General features: G+C 44.4%; 2 protein-coding genes across 7 annotated transcripts in view; one reads left to right on the forward strand and one right to left on the reverse strand.

The window, feature by feature from the left end:
- The window catches only part of HK3 (hexokinase 3), a 78,392-nt gene extending 66,950 nt beyond the window's left edge, over positions 1–11,442 (forward strand). For 4 of the 5 annotated variants that reach the window (XM_042455213.1, XM_042455211.1, XM_042455209.1 and 1 more), the window contains 11 exons: positions 1,538–1,693; positions 4,534–4,767; positions 5,422–5,726; positions 6,201–6,349; positions 6,803–6,922; positions 7,616–7,711; positions 8,685–8,784; positions 9,125–9,308; positions 9,404–9,559; positions 10,258–10,491; positions 11,083–11,442. In XM_042455213.1, the coding sequence (XP_042311147.1) occupies positions 1,538–1,693; positions 4,534–4,767; positions 5,422–5,726; positions 6,201–6,349; positions 6,803–6,922; positions 7,616–7,711; positions 8,685–8,784; positions 9,125–9,308; positions 9,404–9,559; positions 10,258–10,491; positions 11,083–11,209 (1,861 nt within the window). In that variant the 3' untranslated portion in view covers positions 11,210–11,442. The remainder of the gene's footprint in view (positions 1–1,537; positions 1,694–4,533; positions 4,768–5,421; positions 5,727–6,200; positions 6,350–6,802; positions 6,923–7,615; positions 7,712–8,684; positions 8,785–9,124; positions 9,309–9,403; positions 9,560–10,257; positions 10,492–11,082) is intronic. The other variant, XM_042455210.1, reaches the window with a different exon arrangement.
- A 232-nt stretch (positions 11,443–11,674) lies between these two features.
- Positions 11,675–20,808, reverse strand: part of UNC5A (unc-5 netrin receptor A) — a 164,051-nt gene continuing 154,917 nt past the window's right edge. For both annotated transcript variants that reach the window (XM_042454639.1, XM_042454640.1), the window contains 5 exons: positions 17,265–17,498; positions 15,893–16,042; positions 15,343–15,507; positions 13,061–13,239; positions 11,675–12,807 (listed from right to left, as the gene is read on the reverse strand). In XM_042454639.1, the coding sequence (XP_042310573.1) occupies positions 12,642–12,807; positions 13,061–13,239; positions 15,343–15,507; positions 15,893–16,042; positions 17,265–17,498 (894 nt within the window). In that variant the 3' untranslated portion in view covers positions 11,675–12,641. The remainder of the gene's footprint in view (positions 12,808–13,060; positions 13,240–15,342; positions 15,508–15,892; positions 16,043–17,264; positions 17,499–20,808) is intronic.

A 20,808-nucleotide genomic window follows, 5' to 3' on the forward strand; every position in this document is an offset into this window, starting at 1 on the left:
AGATAGATAGATAGATAGATAGATAGATAGATAGATAGATAGATAGATAGACAGACAGACAGACAGATGGCAGAGAGAGAGAGATGACACAGAGAGACAGATGACAGAGATAGGTACAATAGGTGGATGGATGGATGGATAGGACTCATATGACTCTTGTGTGTATGTATGTGTCTTTGTGGTTTGACGGAGTTTGTCTGCCTTCCTCAGACACAGCTTTTGGGGAAAAGAGGCTTCCCTCCCTGGTTTCCCTTGCCTCCCTCCTTGCAGCATGTGGGCAAGGCACTTGTGGAAGTGACAGTTTGGAGCATGCTCAGAACAGATATTTCTAAGCAATGGGGATTTGTCCTCACCCATCTGATAGCCAAATTTGAATCTAACTCTAAATAGTGTGCCTTTAAACCCTTGTTGTGCTCTTGCATTTGATACCCATTAGCAAATGGGCTTGCTTTTCTGGCGTGACTGCACTTTAACTATTTTTGGGATGACAGCACATAGGTCACTGTGTGATAAAGTCCAGAGTTTCTCAGACTCAGAGAACCAATTTGCACTTTACATCCCAAATAAATTTACTGCATCTATGTATATATGTTTGCAGAACAAAACTCTGTAAAATAGGATAGAAACATGCACACATGGCCTTGTGTTGAGGAACTGCAGTTGGCCCACTGGCCCTTGCAGGTACACCCTAAATGCTCTTGATTGTTCCGACCCATGTAAGTGCCTCAAACACCAGTGGGACTCTCTAGTATAACAAGTAGATAAAATGTTAATTAGCACCAAGTATTCAGATTTTGGTCCAATCATTCTGAGATTTTAAAAAGCCGTTATCAAGCTTTCACATTTGTTTTGCCTCTCCCATACCTCCACCTGAGCATTTTCAGGATTTCTTTTTTATTTTTATTTATTTAGAGAATTTATACCCCGCTCTTCAGCCAAAAGGCTCTCAGAGCGGCTTACAAATTGTTAATTAGACATTTCCCTGCCCTCAGGCTTACAATCTAAAATGACAAGGCACAAAAGGAGAAGGGAATGGAAGTGGGAAAAGGCAAAGGTCCAGCAGATCTTCTCTTCCTCTGTTGCCTGGACCAAGGCAGATGGAGGGAGGGCCCTTCTTACTGTGGCTAAGCCGAATGGAGCTGGCCTACCTTTCTGTCCTTCTGGATGATGGTGGATGGAGGGAGGGCCTCTATAATATAATAATTTATATTATATACTATAATGATTTACTATTCTATATACTAGAACAAAAATAACTACCACCTAGTCTTGAAAGTAGGATCCTAGAAGCACAGTTATATAGCTAAATAACAGATGTTTCATGTACTTTCACTGTATTGTTATTACAGGGTGAGAGCCTATGATAACTTGGTGCCTTGCCTTTATTAGCAGCAGGTGTTTTGAGAAACAGTCATGCCTTCTCATATGCACAAGATGAATTAGATGTAGGTGAATTCCTGCCAGCTACCCAGGATAGGCATTTCAGCCCAACTCTTTTGCTTTCTGCACTGATTTTCATGTTTACTTTTTCTGCCAGATTTGACAAGTTGGTTGGTAGCATGTACCTGTGTGACACTGTTCGCGTGATTTTGGCTAGCCTGGCTGAGAAGGGTGACCTTTTCAATGGGGTCTTGACTCCTACCCTTCTGACCAAAGGAAACCTGGAGCTTCAAGACATTGTGGAGATCATAGAGTAAGTGAGTCCTTCAAGCAAATGTTGGGATACCTGATCATCCTAGTAGTAGCCGAGAAGAACTTGGCAGGCCTTCTTAGGTAGCTCCTAGATCAGACATCTAGGAGGGAGAAACTCTCCAAATTAATTTTATCTATGGCTCATACACTGAAGCACATGAATTACTGGATTAACTTGAAACATATATGCCATAGAACACCTAGATACATAGCCATATCTGTCAAAATAAAACATTGAGATAGATGAAGGCATCAAAAGAAATGAGGATTTAGCGTCATTCATAAAATCTCTCCCTCACCAACTGAAAGGAAAAAAATAGCAATTATGAAAAGGAATATGGCTAAAATGTAATATCGCACATATCCATTTAATATTCTGGTATTCGTTGCCTTTCCTTGCTTTCCTTTTGCTCCTCCTCCTCCTCCTCTTTTGCATAACCTCCCAATTGATCTTTGCAGGTTCTGCTGCATTTCGTCTCACCTTTCTGATGTCCTCAGTTTCCATTTTTCCTTGTCTCATCCATCTGAGCAGGCTTTTTTCTGTCCACACACACACAAACATCTCTATAGCTATGTGATGTAGGATGCCTATGTATGTTTGCTAGAGAGATGAATTGTGATAGGGTTAATTCTTTTGTTAAAAGTGTGACATATTTAATGAACAGTCCCAGTGATAATCATCACTGCAAGACATCTCCTTTTTGAAGAAGAAAAGTAGCTTTAAAAATAAAAATTAGAGACAAGCATAAAGAATCAGTTTTCACATGGATAAAGATAAACAGTATGGTTTCCCTAGGGTTGCCATTTGATTCTTTTCTTTAAAATTTATTAGCCAGATATGTACTTGAAAAAACAGTGTAACCCATCACAAAAAAAAAAGATAGTTAATTGTTTCATATACTTCAGTAAAGGTGTCTGTGCATTTTCTAAGTAAAAGTATTTTCCATGTAGAGGGAAAAAACTTTGAAAGCAATATATAATTCTCCATGGCTGAATTTTACAAATGATTGTCAAATGTTTTTCTACTTTGAAAGCACTCTTGTGTATGAAATGAATGCTATTTGATGGTATTCCATGAAGAATTAGGGAACTAACCCACAGAACTAGGAGCAAGAGTAATGCTGTTTCCCATCAAAGTGTTTTCTTATCAGGAGACAGCTTTGCAAATACAACCTCCTGCCTTCTTCCTGCTATGGCACAAATCTCCTCCCCAGTCTGTAGACCTTAAGAAATTTTAGTAGGGCCAGCTCTTCCATGAAGTGAACTAAAGCAATTGTCCAAGGCTGCAGGTTGGAGGGAACTGCAAAATCAGCCCTCACTTCCCTACCTGCTACACCTGCTCTGCCACCAACTGCTGTCACAGAGGCCACCAGAACACTTTCTGACAAATTCTTGGCTTCACAACAGCAAACCCATGGAGGGCATAAGACCCTTGGGTGACCCTGGGGAATACCCTTGTCATTGTACATCTGGCTACTTGATCATAGTCAACTGCTTTTCCTGCAGTCCCCCCTCTTTCCTGGCCACTACAAGGGTGTGTGCAAGAGAAAGGTGAGTCCTATGGAAGGTGAGGGGGAGACAAGCACAGTTCTATCTGGCCAAGACTTTATGTCCTGACTTTTGATGCTGGCTTTCAGACATTATTGGCTTGGGAATACTTGGAGCTGTTGAGTAACACGTCAAACCTGAGATTTACACATTGCAGATTACATGAAGGGAAAAGGGGAATTTAGGGAATTGTTTGGAAAGATTTCTATTGGATAAATCATGGATATGGTCACACTGCTCCAATAAAGCCATGCCAATAAACAAACAAATAAAGGAAATACTACCAAAATTCCAAAGAGAGAGAGAACAACTTCTCCGAGATGTAGACAACTACTTCTTTCAAAAAAGGCTTATAACGGATAAGGTTAGGTTGTTTCTGATGCAAAATATGGCAAGGCTCTTGTATTTTTAATAATTGCAAGAGAGTATTTCAGCAGGTGAAGGTTGCTTAGAGAAGCTACATGTGCTGAAACTCCCTTTTCTATACAACTACACAGATATTAAATATCCAGGAAGGTAGAGTTTGAGAAATAGAATCCATTCCCGAGGATGACTGTAGATATTCTCCATGGTATGGGCCTAAGTGGCTATGATTGCATACTTCTTTCTCCTCCCTCGTTAATAAATTAAATGTATTAATGTTTTAATTATTTACAATTTTATTTTTTTTCTTAATGTACAAAATGTATATTTAAATATTATGGAAGTAAGAGTCATGCTGGGAAAGACTGCAGCATTGTGATAGTACACATGCATTGCATCCCAGATTCAGCACCTAGTATCTCTAAGCAGGGCTGGGCTACACACCAGTCCATACAGCAGACAATACTGAGCTAGATGGACCAATGATTTGATTCATTGTAACACCAGTTGTGATATTCTGAAATATAGTGCAACTTCATTTAGCATATAAAAGTGGAAGCAAGGAATAAAAGTGAGTCCTGCCTTGAGAGTTAACATGCTAGTAAATAAAACCTGACAAATTAGTCACAATAAATGTATTGTTCATCTATACATTTTGGTTTTGTTCGTTCTTTCTCATGGACAAGAGACCATGGTCCATGTATGGTTTTTTGTTATATATCTTGTGATGTTTCCTAATACTTTTATAATATGTACATTAGAAAATCAGTTGTTGACATCTGCTTGTATCACTTTGTTATGGGTGAAAGGGAAAATGATTTCCACTTAGAGTAGATTTTAATCTTTTGCTGAAACCAGTGAACAGCTAGTGCAGAGTCTTGCTTATGCTTCTTGTCCAGCCGCTTAATTCATGTGTTGTTTTAATTACAGTGGAAAAGTGGGCCTGGCCAGAGCCAAGAACTTTCTTTTCCGCCTTGGACTGGTGGCAAGCAACCAAGACTGTTTCCATGTACAGCAAATATGCCAAGCTGTATTTACCCGTTCTGCCAACCTCTGTGCTGCTGGACTGGCAGGTGTTCTTACTCATATCCGGACTGCTCAAGGGCAGTCAGAACTGAAGACCTTTCTGGCTGTGGATGGGGAACTGTACAAGAGTCAGACACAGTAAGGAACTGTATGGGGAATAAGAGCACTTATTCAGATTAAAACCAAGAAACTCACAGCACCCACAACCCCTTGGACAAATGATTGTAGCTCTATCCTGTGCCATTTTAGGAGTTGCAGTTTTACTAAGTTTTTAGCCTTCTCTGCCAAAGAGTGCTCATGCCTTCCAAAACTATAAATCCCATGATTCTGTAGAATAGAGCCATGGCAGTTAAAGTGGAGTCAAACTGCATTATTTCTACAGTGTAGCTGCATCCCTACTCCTTTCTTTTAATGCATCATGTTTTCTAGTACAGTAGCCTGCACATACCGATCAGACATTCAATTAATCAGACATAAAGTGATCCATCTACCTGAATATCCTCAAATTCTTGTTTCCCATGATACCAGGGTCTGGGACACTGGTGCCTTCGAAGCTAAAGGGTCAGTTTACATTATCAGAATTGAAAGGCTGTGATCTCAGTAAATGAGTTGTTTAAATGTTTGGTTACTGTAAACAGGCCCCAAAACTAATTAATCTAAGAAATCTTCCTAAACTTTTTGGAGCTGTCACAATCCTAAGGATGGGGGAAGGGGGGCAGGCCAAGAAGAACTGATAAACTGCATAGGTTACTTCTAGTAATTCTCCTTCTCTTACACTATTTTCCCTTCCAGGTACGCTGAAATCATGCAGCGGACATTGAAATCACTGGCCCCTGAATGTACCATCCAATTTGTCCCATCAGAGGGTGGCAGTGGCTATGGGGCTGCCTTAATGGCTGCTGTAGCAGTGCGACTTAGAAATCAGCAGGAGGGGGTGGCCCAGATCCTGGCGCCTTTCCAGCTTTCTGTGGTAGAACTTGAAAAACTACGGAACTTGATGAGACAGGAGATGGAGAAGGGCCTGTCGAAGGAGACACACAGCACAGCCACTGTCCGCATGCTGCCTACTTACGTGCGCAATTTGCCAGATGGCACAGGTGAGGGCAGGATGCAACATAGTGGGAGCAGCCCTGCATGTAGGATAGCAAGAGCTCTGAACTGTTTGGGTGGATCTAATTGTCTCAGGAAAGCTGTGCTGGATGGACAGAAAGCCTGGGTCAGATTTCCCCCCCCTTGGGTCTGGAACTACTGCAGCTGTCTCAGGAATCGTTTAGTTGTACTTTTGTTGTTTAATTCTTCCTTGGCAATGGGATGGACTAGATGGCCCTTGGTATGCCTTCTACCTCTATGAGTCTATGAACCCAGTAGTAAGACCCAACACATCAGTTGAACAACATTATGCCAGATGACAAATTGCATGTGTCCTCTCATTCTTTTTCTTATTACCAACAATGATTGGCATGATGCTGAGCCCTGGAGACAAGGGCAAAGGAAGTCCAACTTTCAGCAACTGATGCTGGCACTGGCTTTGTGTGGAGTTGCCTCTTTTACCCAAGTTCTACTTTTTGCAGAGAGGGGTGACTTCCTGGCATTAGATCTGGGTGGAACCAATTTCCGAGTTCTGCTGGTGCAAGTGCGAAGCAAAGAGGAAGGTGGTGTGCGCATGACCAGTGAGATTTACACTGTTCCACCAAACGTAGCACAGAGCAATGCAGAAGAGGTAGGTGTTTATGTGTGGATGACAAGATTGCAATGAATATGCAACTATTATAGACTATAGAGCCAAACTAGACATTCAGAAGAATTTCTGTTCCCTATTACTAAACCATTTCCTCTCTCACAATGGGAACTCTCCAAAAAGTGTGGCTCAGTGATCAAATTTGCCAATTAAGCCTATGCTTATATCCTAATGACTAGTCATAAAGCAAAGTATGTTCAATGTAAGAGAGGTAATAGAGAGGGAAATCACATGCTATGAGAAGCATATGTCTTTCCCCGCATGGGGGAGCACTTTTGCTAAAAATGTTAGGTCTAGTTTGACCCTTACAACTGGGACACTGGTGTCTGTGGGGAAGGATGTTCCATTGGGGCCAGCTCCTTTGCTAGCTGAGCTGTCTTCTATCCATCTTTGTTTCTGTCTCACATGGGATTCATGCCTCATTTATTCCTGCAGCTCTTTGACCTCATTGTTAACTGTATGGTGGATTTCCACAGCAAGCACACCATCTTGGGACGAGCGCTACCACTAGGTTTTACTTTTTCCTTTCCCTGCCATCAAGTCAGCCTGGACAAGGTACAGAGCAACATCTTGGCACTTAGATGGTATATATATATATTTATCAGTAATGGCGTTTGAGAGAAAGGAGACTGAATTATATTGTGGCCCTCAAGATGGAAAGAGGAAACTCTTCCAACCAGATGAGAACAGCATTGCTTTTATAATGTTTACAGATAATATGAAACAGATATCCACAAAACTGATTAACATACCCTTCTAAACTATGCAGTCTAATGATCAGTTGGGAATGCCACTTTTGACAAAAAAGTGATTGGGACATTTGGCTATAGTTCTGCTTGGTATTTCCATTTAGTACTTGAGTGTAGTAGATGCTATAGTTCTGTACAAGCACAGACAAATTGCTAAATTTAATATTGGCAAGTTTCTAGTCCTTAAAGCTTCAAGAAAGATGGGCTGTAAAATGAATGAATATTACCTGATAAAAGCTCAGAAAAGACAGGGTCTGCAGAATGTTGATGCCCTTTCTATACAGCAACAAGTACACTTGCTCATGCCACCGCTTTCCTAGAGGTGTGCTCCCAGCACTGCCTGCAGGCCATCTTCTTCCTTTTCCTCAGTGCACTGTAGTTGGAGCAGAGTCCAAGGATAGCATCAAAATGGCATAAAGTAGTGCATAGGAATAGACGTGGTGGAAAGGTCAGGTAAGGCAATCCAGCTATACATTTTTTTCTCTTCTTGGTTTCACAGGGCATCTTGCTGAGATGGACAAAGGGATTCAGTGCCAGTGGGTGTGTGGGAGAAGATGTTGTGAACTTGCTGAAGGTGGCAATGCAGCGTAGACCGGTATGTTTAAGTCCTTGGGTAAAGATCTGGCTATATTTGGCAGAGCTTTGGCTTGATTTCATTATCAAAATGAAAGGCTACATCCCAGCCACTGTTAGGGACTGACTACTTATTATACCATATTCACATGACTATAATCACATACCTGCTTTTCATAGGGTAATGTGGCCCCAGGAGGAGGTGATTTGGACCCAGGGAATGGGTGTGTAACTATTTTCCTGCTTGCCACATCTCTGCTCTAAATGGTATCATCAAGTGATCACAGAAGCGTCAGTAAAGGAACTGGTTAAGCTTCTCTCCCCCATGTGGTGTCTGCTTAAAATTGCCTGTTTCCAAAGGTGCTTTCCATGAGGAAATTATTTCATGTATGTTATATGTCTATGTGTGAGAGAGGGCAAGGGGAGAGTGTGTATTGAGGTATGGCAGGCTTGAGGGAAGTTGGGCATAGATTTCTTGTAAGATCTGGAAAGTGAAGCATATAAGACAATTCATGCACTTGGGCTTAAGGATCAGGCAAAAAGCAGGCTTGGAACTGGAGATGACATTGAGGTGAAAGCTCTTGTATATTAAACAGTCTTGAGAAGTGAGTTTTTAGTTTTTTACATTTTTGTTGCTGTACTGGTGTTAAAGCATTGCTATGCTTTATGTTCTTGAAAGAAGTCCTCCCCCCTCCACACACACACCTGTTGTCTTGCCTGATGGGTCACTACATATCCCAGCAAGAGGGTTGAAGACATTCCAGCAGCCATTGTGCCCTTTCACCAAACTAGCTTGGATAGCAGTGACAGAGCTTGAGAGCTCCCTGCAGGCCGATGGCCCCAGGGATATACACAAGGGAGGCAGAGGGGGCCTATTTCCCAAGCGGCAGGGCCTATGGGTCTTTTCTGGTTACTGTGGTGATAGGAAATCATGTTGCTTGGTAACACATCTTGCTGCTCTCTGTCTGTCTCTCCCTCCCTCTTTTCCCCCCCAGAATGTTGATATAGATGTGGTTGCCATAGTGAATGACACTGTGGGAACCATGATGTCATGCGCCTACGGGGACCCCAAGTGCGAGGTTGGCCTTATTGTTGGTAAGGATAGGGGTATTTACTTTAGGAAATTATATTCTGCCCTCCATCACATTCCTAGCTAGGAATAAGAGGGTAGGAATGACTTTTGATGGACAGCGAGATTAAACATGTGATACCTTCTTCAAATCTGGGGTGGGGGTGGCTTCCCAAAATTAGACACCTCTGTATGCCTTTAAGGACTTATGACCAGAGGCTCCAGGGCACTGCTTCCTGACATGTAGCTGAAATGCAAGGGCTGAAGATTCATTCTTTAGCCTTGACCCTGAGAATTCCTTTGCTGGGGAAAAATGTGATGGTCCATCTGGTGTAGTGATTATTTCTTCCCTATATTCTTTCACAGGAACGGGTAGCAATGCTTGCTACATGGAGGAGATGAAGAACATAGGCACTGTGGAGGGTGACGAGGGCAGGATGTGTATCAACATGGAATGGGGGGCCTTTGGAGATGATGGTTGTCTTGAAAACTACATGACACCTTTTGACAAAAAAGTGGATGCACAGTCCATCAATGCTGGCCAGCAGAGGTAAGCCAAGGAAACTGAGTATAGTTGGACTGAGCTGTGAGGTGATGTCTGTCAGCAGCATCTTCCTCTGGACACTAAGCCTATCTCTCTTCCAGGTATGAGAAGCTCATCAGTGGCATGTACTTGGGTGAGATCGTACGCCACATTCTCCTGGAACTAGCATCTCGCAAGATCCTCTTTAAGGGTCGAGAGTCCTTTATACTAAAGAGCAAAGACATCTTTCCCACCAAATTCTTGACAAGTGTTGAGGAGTAAGTGTGGATCTGTTTAGTTTATACCAGGAATCCTGCCATTCCATGCAGATTTTAAATTTTGGAGTAGATGACACATTCCTGAGAATGTTCATTTGGTGTTGTTGTTGGTTTGTTTGTTTGTTTGGTTTTTTTTTTTGCAAAAGATGTAGTTCAAACTACAGCAGTATGTCTCTGCCCTACTTGCTCTCCTCCTTTCATTACCTACCTCTTGTCTAAACTGACATCTCCTCCTTCTTTTCCTAAACAGCTATTCCTTGTCCCAGATTCTAAATTTGGCAAACAAGCGAACTAGGCAAGTTTATGGAAAACAGGAAAATTTACATACATTGTACGGACTTCAGTAGTTTATTCTGAGTACTAAATGTGTGGCTTATAATGGAGAATTTGAGGTTATTTATTTATTTATTTGAACATAGTGCTAGCAGTTGAGCTTGGAATGTACAAATTTGTTACTAGTCACAACTGCTCACACAGACCTACTGGGGAACAATAATATAATAATAATAATAATAAAACTTTATTTATATACCGCCCTTCTAAAAACCAGGGCGGTGAACAACTTCTTTCAGAATAAGTGTATTCTAAGAGGGAGATAGTTCTTTTGCCTAGAATCTGTTCTAGAGCCCCTATATTTCCACATACAATAAGGCCCCAGAAGGTCCAAGACTCCATCACTGATTCTGATGTTCTGAAAGCAGCAGCCAAGGCCACCAACATGTGTGTAGTGTCCTGGAAGACCTCGGGTTGTCTGTGTCTGCTGAGGATGCCCTCGTGGTGAAAGAAGTGTGCCATACCATCTCTTCACGTGCTGCTAAGATGTGTGCAGCTGGAGTGGCTGCTGTTGTGGAAAAGATCCGAGAGAATAAGCGCATGACAAAGCTGGAGGTGACCGTTGGTGTGGATGGGACGCTCTATAAGATGCATCATTAGTGAGTTGATTTCGCATGATTGTGGGGCAAGTGAGGTTTTAACCTAACACACTGCACAAAAAGAAATAGAAACCTTGGTTTTCTACTGGATAACATGAACAGGAAGGGCAGAGGTGATGACAGTTGTCTTTAAGCATGGAGAGAAATTTTGCTAGCACTGTTCCATACAAGAGGACTATAGTACTTGGAAGAACTGTGGGTGGCAAAGGGTGGCAATTGCTAAATTGCTGCATAATCCATGGAAAGCATGTGCTTTCTTTGGGGGTATCTGGGCTGGGACTGTGGCAACCACATGGCCCACTCTCAAAGTGGGCTGCCACAGCTGGCCCCAACCCATGCCACCTGGTGCCGGATTAGTCAAACTCCCTTTTGCTTCGGTACAAAGGACCAGAGCGTGGCATCGAAGTGACTTCGGGCTGCTTTAGGGAGGTGTGTCATGTAAACAGCATGCCCCCAAAAGTGTCTGGAAGCTGCTTCTTTTGGCCAGTCTGTTCTGGCTCAGAAATGCTGTGTTGCTGGTAATGGAGGGATTGATTGTAGGATGAACACTGACTTCTGCAACTCATAAACATTTTCTCTTCCTGTTCTCAGCTTTGCAAAGAAGCTTCACGACACCGTGGCACTACTGGCTCCAAACTGTACTGTCAAATTTTTGTTGTCAGAGGATGGCTCTGGGAAGGGAGCTGCCCTGATTGCTGCTGTGGCCTGCCATAAATAAGAGTCATGTCCGCTTGGCTTGTATAAAGGCCTCTCAATAAGCAGGACACGTGAGCGTTTTCTGCCACATCTTGACTGATCAGCAGCATGGAATTTCACCATTCTTTGAGGCAGTTGTGGCAAAGTTGCAGAAAAAGCACATTGCAGTTGTTGTGGTGTTTTGTCTTTACAACTCTTTTCTCTTGAGATCTTTCACACACTCACAAGCAACCAAGGAGATGGGGTAGGAAAATAAAGCAAATTCTTGCCACCACCTCTTGACTCTCAAGCTATCCTTTTTGCCAAAGAGGTAGACCCAAAATTAACTCTGACACAGGGGGTTAAAACAGGGGCAACTTCACAACCCTGGACTTGTCTTCACTTACAGGGCTTTCTGGAGAGCTCTTTATCTGTCTCTATCTGCCTCTCTTCAGATATAATGGTCCTTCCATCTGTTCAATGTGAGCACAGACAAAAGAAGCCCATGTAGCAATATATATATATAATTTATTTACATTCGTGCCCGCCAAAACATTGTGCGGGATGCTTATATGTACATAAGGCCAAGTGTAAATACTTGAATGCACTTGAATACAGAATAAAAAACGATCTTTACACAATACGGCACGGACCCTCCTGGTCCAGCACATGTTCACTGCACGGATTGGACTGCCACGCACACGCACAATTCCCTTTGCATATACACTCGGCAAAGACTAAGGAGGCACAGATCCAGTCATTCAGGACAGCCTGGCCCTTAGCCCTGGGCTGCCCTCTGCCTACATTGCATGTCGCTCTCTTGTCTCCTAGGGTGCCCAGTGTCTGCAAGCCACCCACACCTGGGCTGTCCCATAGGCCTGGGCCTTGGGTCTCTCTTGGGCTAGAAAAAACAAAAGAAACAAAACCCCACTATACAGAGATGGCTCTGGAATGACCCTGAGCTTTCCCCCCTCACTTTCTACTTCACCACAGCATGGGACTTCCTACATGGGACTGCAGTGAGAGGGACACAGACACCTCAGCTCCAAGATCAAAGCTTACCTGTTTGTCCGGGCCACTCACAATGAGCACTCTGCTTGCCATCTCCCTGCCCTCGTGTCCCCATGAGGAGGTAAAAGAGAGTGCTGGATGTATGAGCAAGCCAGACACTTTACCAGAATCTATTGCCAGTGCCAGTAGAAAGGACAGGCCTTCTCCAGCCAGTCCCCGAGCTTCCTTAGTGCTGGGAGGGCAGGCATGTAGTAGCTGCTTCCATGGCTACTGGAGACTAAGACCAATGTGCTTTCTTTCTGGCTGTATTTGGCACAAGGAATAGAGGGCATGAGGCCAGTATGCCTCAGATGGGGAACACAAGCCTATTCAAAGCAGGATGAGTGTTGAAAGCATTGTCCTCTTCAAATGGAGATGCCTCCTGTCATCCCCCAGTGAAAGCCTGTGCTGCCCCTCTGAGTGCCTTAACACTCAGCCTCTGAAACCATAAAGAGGGAGCTGTCCTGCTTGCCCACTTCGGCCACAGCAGCAGCCAGCTGGTTGAGGTTCCCATTGGGGAAGTGACGTGCCTCCCATAAGTTCAAGATCATGGCTGTTGGGCTGGGTTTCGAAGCAAAGAAGTTGAGATGGCTGTGGAAAGAAGGGAAGCAATCATAATGTAGATCAATATCCCCAGTACTAGTTCCATGCCCTCCATTGTCCTGGAAGAAATAGAGCACATCTGTGCTTTTTGCCCCTCCACGCAAAACCTTGTACCCCATTTGCTCCATCATCCCACTTCCCACCTATTCAAGGATTTCTGCAGGATCCATCCATTCTATAGGCAGTACTAGCTCAGATTTTTGATTCTCCAGGCACAGTTTTATATAGAGTCCCTTTTTACCTGTCAAGGTGCAACTTCTGAGCTAATGCTCTCCAGTCAGCCCCTCGAGTCCCTGGTGCATCCAAGCTGCTTATGATCTTCTGGCGGATGAGGAAAGGGATCTTGAAGGCACTGGGGCCCACCAGGGCAGGGGAGCCAGCCTCATTGTCTGGGGGCAGCCAATCCGAGAACCGAGCATCCTGGCAAGAGGAGAGAAGCTATTATGATCTACTGGGCATGTAACAGCTTCATAGTGACAGCTCTGGGTGGGAGAAGACACTAGAACAAACATGTCTCTTCTAATGAGGTTGCTTTCTCCTATTAACTTTTATTGGAATTTTAAAAAACAGAGCTTTGAAGCATATTATTTTTAAGTGATGACTCCACTCCACCCTGCCCCAATGTGATTTTCTCCCAGATATGCCCTTATCTGACTAGACAGGCTAGGGAAAAGGACAAACACTGAAAGATCACCACAGCTAGTCCCCCATCTCCCCTGCTTGCTTGATAATAAAGAGCAAAGGGGAATCTGAAGACAAAGTAACATAATCCATGACTTATGAATCAAAGAACAAACATAGTTCAGGATCAAACTCTTGCATATTATCTTGGTTTGTAAATCAACTAAGCCAAGAGTCCTTCATTTATGGCACAGAAAAGAATGAATGGGGGATATGCAGGCTTGACACACTTTCTAGTTGGCAAAGCAGGATTTATGAAGCCAGCAACAATGTGTCTTGGGGCGTCTCTACACAGGGCAAACATTCCTGGAAGTTGCAGCATATGTTGCTGAAGTTCCTGGTTTGCTTGTGTTTTTTTTACAAATATCCAAATGATGTTGAGGATGGAGCAAGCTTGTTTTTTGCTGCTCCAGAGACTAGGGCATGGAGCAATGGATTCAAACTACGAGAAAAGAGATTCCACCTAAACGTTAGGAAGAACTTCCTGAAGTTAAAAATCTGTTTGACACTGGAACACACTCTCTTGGAGAGTGGTGGAGTCTCCTCCTTTTGGAGGTTTTTAAACAGAGGCTGGATGGCCATCTGTCAAGAAAGCTTTGAGTGTGCATTCCTGCATAGCAGGGAGTTGGACTGGATGGCCTTTGGGGTCTCTTCCAACTCCATGATAATATGTTTCTGTTTTCCTGGACTATTTTCTGGCCATTCTTAGCATCAGCTACAACATTTTATTTTAAATGTCAAGTTTACCACTATAATTCTAAATTTTTTATGTTCAGAGATGAGAAATTTCATACCGGAGGACCAACTGAACAAAGCACCTTTGGAAAACCACTAGAAATTGTTACAAATACAGTAGCTCCTGAAAAAAAATTGAAAGAATGGATGTGGAGATGATGACAACTGGCAAAATCCAAGGAGCTATACTGTGAGAATTTATACTTCTTTAGACCAATCTGAAAAACCCCTTGAGCAGCTCATGTTGTGTTTTTTTCTGAGCACACACATAACTGCAGCCTACATACAATTCTGGCTATATGTTGTTAGCCAGAAAAGCAAGCAAGTAGAAGAACTTAAGAGAAATGTTATATAAAAGGGAAAGCCACCCTGACACAGGTCTGAAACAGATGGCCATGAAGGGGCAGCTTGAAGCTGCCTCTACTGCGGCAAACATGCCACTGTCCTGAAGGAGCCCTCTGCTACCAGCCCAAATAGTGGAAAAGTTCTGTTCCAATTTGGGCTGGAAAAGGGCTGCCTCGTGCAGCCCCGGCACAATCTCCAAGTGGCTTTCGTGCCAGGTACGTGCGTTGTCAAAATGTCATGCCCCCGGAATAACTTGAAGCTGCCCTCATCTGGTTGGTTGGGCATCTTGGGGGCATGCGTTGTCAAAAGACCACATCCCCAAGCTGCCCAGCAGCTGGCTTTTCCAGCCTGTCTGTTCCAGCCCATAGTCTTGCCTTGAACATTTGCTCTTGGGGCTGTTCAACAGGAACTCTAGGAGACAGTGCCCAAGATCCAGAGCCTAAAAATATTACAACTTCCAGAATTCCTGAGTCATCAATTGGGGGATTATGATTACTGTAGTCGAATTAAATAACTTTTCCAAGCCCTGCAGCAATATCCATAATATATCTTCACATAAAATACTTGCAATCTGTTCCAAAGTAGAGACAGAGATGTGCACCCAGCCAAATAACTTAATGCTGCCTTGCCAGTCTCCATGGTGCTATGTTTAACAGGGTCTTTCATGGCCAGTTCCACATAGCACAGGAAATCCCTTCCAGGACAAAGGGTACAACACAAACCATTTTGTGAACCCTCTTTTCACTGTGCCCTTGTTATCACCTTGGCAATGTTGAAGTCAATATTGAAGCTCTGCCCATCGCCCTCCACTTGCCAGATCCAGATTTTGCAAGCCAGCTGGCAAGTGCTAGTGCTGAGTCGTTCCAATGTGAAGGTGCAGTGCAAATATGGTTGCAACCCACTCCAAAGGTGATAGAAAGGAATCTCCTGTGAGGACAGAATGGACACACTCGGGTTAGAATGTTTTATTTATCTAAAGATGATAAAGCAGGAGGCTTGTGCATCATGACAAAGCTGAACGTGGGAGCAGATGCCAGTTGAGTCAGCAATGAGACCATATACAAGTGGTAGACAGAAATCTGCTCCTTGCCTCCAAAGAAGAATTTGACTCTACATGAATTACTTAGCTTGAGAAACCTAGTATGGGAATTCTAGGGTATGAGACAGAGAATATTAGCTAACAGAGGAGGAAAAGTAGAAGACCTAGACTGTTAACAGAAACCCCAACTCCAACTCTTACAGGCAAAGAGTGAACACACTGCCCCTTCTTTATCTGGATGACGACATTCCCAGATCTAGGGGCCACAATCACCTGATAGCTGACAAGGAGCTTGCTCTTCCACAGTGAGCTGGGCACATCATGAATGGAGAGGCGCAGGTTGTGGTAACTGTCCTTGAAGTGCAGAATCCGTGGTGCACCAATCAGCTGTCCTCCCATCTGCTTCTCTACTTGTACCACTTCCTGTGTTGCAATGAACATAAAGGAGGAGCAAGGAAGGAAAAGCTGAGTTTTAAGGACCAACAATGTCCTCTTTCCAGCAGCCAATCCCTATTTCTGACCCCAACTGTTGCTGAGTTGTAGTCTGGATTTTGTAGCTGGTCTTTGTTGCTATAGCAAAATCCCTGGATGGACAATGCTGACATAGAGCCCAAACAGATAGCTCTGAAGGGGCGGCTTCACGCCCCCCCCCCCTTTGAACACCAGACTGGGGCTGTGGTAACCGCAGGCTGCAGCCCTGATCCGGCTACTTGCTGGCTTAAATAGAGGTGGCAAAATGCTGCTCCTTTTTGAGCCAGCAAAAGAACGCTTTTTCTGCCGATGTTGTGGTTTTGCAGCACTTGGGCAGTGTGTAGCATCTAAATGCCGCACTGTGAAGCCATCCCACATGTGGGCAGGCAAGTAGCTTCTGGGTGGCATCAGTGCAAGTGTATGCCATGCCGCCACATTGCCTGCAAGGTGACTTTTAGTGCCAGTCTGTAACAGCTCTTAATGGAGAAAAGATACTGGTGTTGTGGTGGGGAAAACATGACACCTAGGTAAGATGAGGTTAGACAGCTTGCAGCTGTAGTGAAGTGGTCCTTACAAGAAGCAGTAAAGGTTGAGTCTCCCTCATCCAGAATTCCAAAATCCAAAATAATCCAAAACTTTTTTCTTGGGTGACTGAGATAGCAACATCTTTGCTTTCTGATGGTTCAGTGTACACAAACTTTGTTTCATGCGCAAAATTATTAAAAATATTATGTATAAAATTGCCTTCAGTCTATGTGTATAAGGTGTATATTTTTGTAAATGAGTTTAGACTTGGGTCCCATCTCCAAGATATAGAATTAGAATTATAGAATCATAGTGTTGGAAGAGACCACAAGGGCCATCTAGTCCAATCCAGTACCATGCAGGAACTCACAAAGCACCCCCGACAGATGGCCATATGCAAATATTCCAAAATCTTTTTAAAAGTCCAAAATCTAAAACACTTCTGGTCTCATGTATTTTGGATAAGGGAAACTTAACCTGTATATTGGGTCCATGGTCAATGCCACATACCTGTTGGGATATTTTTGAACAAATAATGGTTAACTGAAACTAGAGATTTATGTAATACTCTAGAATAGTTGTGAAAAAAGATCAGTGGTTTGCACATACATTATTTCCAGAGAAGCATGGCCATTTTCGGGGGTAGTACCTTGAGTGCATCCCGGGTGTCACTGAGGCAGTACACACGGACATCATATTCCAGTCCAGTACATGTTGTGGGTGCAAACAGAACCAGTTTGAGGCGTTTTGATGCAGCCATACTCAGGGATTCCCCCACCAGTGCAAAGCGGCCCAGCTGCTCAGTGAAGATGAAGCAAGCCTGAGGCTCCAGCTGGCAGTGGTAGAGTTCGGAGGAAGCTGGTTCACCCAAATGCAGCACATCCTAAGAGAATGAAAAAAAGGAGAGGAGGGGAGATCAGCCCAATCAGTATGGGGAGCACAGAGGTAGAGAGGTAGCATAACAAGTCAACAGTGCACAAAGGAGCAAAAGGCTCAAATGGACAAAGGAATGTGCCAATGGAAATTGTTATGATAAGTGCAGTGATGGCAAAAGAAGAATACTGACTGAGAAAACAGAAAGTAAGCTTCAACATAATACCAGGAAGAGTGGTTGGCTGTGATATGGTAAACATGGTCTCGTATGGGTGGAATAAGGGTAACTTGCAAGTGACATGTATAATCAGGTAAGGAGCATGAGCTCATAAGAAGGAAGGCCTTCTGTTTTCCAAGCATGTCCACCATTGTTAGCACTACATTTGACCTCATCTGAGGACCCAGGGCTCATCAGAGCCCTCATTGCAGGTCACCAAATAGAGCCTCTTCTACCCAGGTGTATCTCTGTTGAGGATTACACAAACAATCTAACTGCATTAATTCAGCAGCAATGCTGTGTATGTACTGCAAATTTGCAGAATTCAAGGCACAAATAGGGTGCACCATTGGAGCTGGAATTCACTTTCCATTTCTCTAAAAGGAAAATTCCTAGCTCTTTGAGATGCGAAGATAGACTGGAAAGTATTTGGCCAACGCCCAATGAAGCCAGGGGAATATGATTTCCAGTATAGGACTGCAGAGAGCCAGCATGACTCTGGAGAAGAGGGTTTGTATCCCGTTTAGTCAAGAAACCCCCCTAGGTGACCTTGGCCAAGTCACAATTTCTCAGCGTAAGAGGAACGCAAAGGGAAGGTCAGGTTGCTTACCTGTAACTATAGTTCTTCGATTGGTCATCTGTGAATCCACACAAATGGGTTATTCTGCGCCTGCGCAGCATTTTTGGATCCTACTGGAATCGCTAGGGAAGACTTTTTGGTGGTAGTTCCGCCCACCCTCTATATAGGCAGGAGGTCTTCCCACCCTTTCTCAGTTCCAAAAAGGTCCACCGTAAGAGCAGACAAGGAAGAGAGAAGGACACGACAGAGAGGAGGACAGGCGGGATTTGTGTGGATTCGCAGATGACTACTCGGAGAACTACAGTTACAGGTAAGCAACCTGTCCTTTTTCGTGGTCTCTGTAAAGCACACAAATGGGTTAGACTGGCAAGCTTGTTCCTCTGTGGAGGAGGGAGTGTCCTGGCAATAAACAATTATTAAACCAGAAAAAACAGTGTGAGTGTCAGTTATTTGACAGGTGCCAACTAACCTTAGTGAATTCTGGAAAAGAGAACAGCTCTGCCAAAGGCTGCTTCATGTCGGTGTCTGTTATCAAGTCTATAGTGCTTGATAAAGGTCAGAGGTTGTGACCAAACCCCAGCCTTGCAAATGTCCTCCAAGGGAATTCCAGAGAGGAAGGCTGAAAATGAAGCTACCGCCCTGGTGGAATGGGCTCGAATTCGAGCAGGTGGAATCTTCCCAAAAATCTCGTAAGAGAGGAGGATTGTAGCAGTCACCCATTTGGAGAAATGCTTAGGTGTGACTGGAAGCCCCATTTTGGGGTTTGAATAACAAATGAAAAGTCTGGGAGAATGACGAGAGCATGAAATCCTGTCGAGGTAGAAGGCTAGCACCCGGCTGACATCAAGGAAGTAGATCCAGCACTCAGTGTCGGTGGTCAGGTTCGGGGCTAGCATTGGGGGAACCATGTCTTGACTGAGATGAAAGGTGGACATGACTTTTGGGAGAAAGGAAATGTCTGGACAGAGGACAACTTTGTCCTTAAAAAATTTCAAGCACGGAGAGTCCGTACGGAGGGCACAGAGTTCACTGGCCCAGCATGCTTAGGTGATGGCTACCAAGAAGACTGTCTTCCAAGTGAGGAGCCTGAGGTCACAGGAAGCCAGAGGTTCGAAAGGAGAGGTAGAGAGTGCTGCCAAGATGAGCTGGAGGTCCCAAGTGGGGATCAGGATCACTGCCAGCGGTCTTAGGTTGGCAAGGCCCTTGAAAAATTTCTTCACGAGTGGGTCAGTGATGAAGGATGGGCAGCCAAATAATTGGAAGTGTGCACAGATGGTCACGAGGTAGCATTTTAAGGACAAAATGGAGAGTCCAGATGCTGAGAGGTGGTGGAAGAAGTCCAAAACAATGAAGACTGTGACCTCCAAGGAGGTGAGTCCTGCTAAGGACAGAAAAACCAAAAATTTAGCCCATTTGAGGGCATAGGAGTGCTGAGTGTAAGACTTTCGGGAAGCCAAGATGATTTCTTGGACCGGTACCAAGAGTCGGGGCAGGGCCGAATCCTCCATGCCCCGAGACAGAGAGTATCCACATCAGGGTGGCAAACCCAACTGTCGTGAAGGATCAGGAGGTCAAGATGGAGTGGTAGAGGCCAGAAAAGATTTTTGGAGAGATGAGGGAGGGGGGCGAGCCTCGGCTGTCTCGGTCACCAAGGGGTGATCAGGATCGCGTCCGGTCTGTCTGTGTGTAGCTTTGTTACCACCCTGGTGATCAGAGGAAATGGAGGGAAGGCGTAGAACTTTTTGCTGGACCACTGGAAGAGGAAGGCATCCCCTTGGGACCGAGGTGAAAGGATCCTGGAACAGAAGTGGTTGCACTGAGTGTTGAGATGCGAAGCACAAAGGTCACTGTCCGGTGTTCCCCACAGAGAAAACAGGCAGAGGGCGACTTGAGGGTTCAGTTGCCACTCATGTCAGGAGTCTGGAGCTCTGCTCAGTTTGTTTGCAAGCTTGTTCTCCTCTCCAAGGAGATGTATGGCTTGCAAGATGTCTTCGGATGCACCAGTTCTAAATTTGAAGGGTGAGGCTGAGAAGGGTGGCTGATCTGGTACCGCCCTGCTTGTTCATGTAATACATCACAGTCGTGTTGTCTGTGAGGAGGAGGTCAAGCTGGTTCCATAGGGAGGGCTCGAAGGCCTTCAGTGCCTTTTGAACTGCTAGCATCTCGAGTGCGTTGATGTGAAGTTGGTGCTCTTTGGAAGACCATCTGCCGTGGACAGAGAGTTTGTCGAAATGGGCTCCCCAGCCCATTTTTGGGGCATCGGTGGTCAGTGAAGACTGAGGTTGTGGCGGCAGAAAGGGAATGCCCACCAAGACATTGCATAGGTTGAGCCACCAGTGGAGGGAGCGGGTGACAGGTTTTGGAACAGGGAGCCATTTCTGTGGATCATTGAAGGCAGGGTTGAAAACTGAGAGGAGCCACGACTGGAAGGGACACATGTGGAGATGGGTCAACAGCGTGACATATGTCATGGATGCCATATGGTCGAGGGTGACCTGAGCTGTTTGGTCAGTGATGCACTGG

The sequence above is a fragment of the Sceloporus undulatus genome, chromosome 2 (assembly GCF_019175285.1).
Source record: "Sceloporus undulatus isolate JIND9_A2432 ecotype Alabama chromosome 2, SceUnd_v1.1, whole genome shotgun sequence".
Lineage (NCBI taxonomy): Eukaryota > Metazoa > Chordata > Lepidosauria > Squamata > Phrynosomatidae > Sceloporus > Sceloporus undulatus.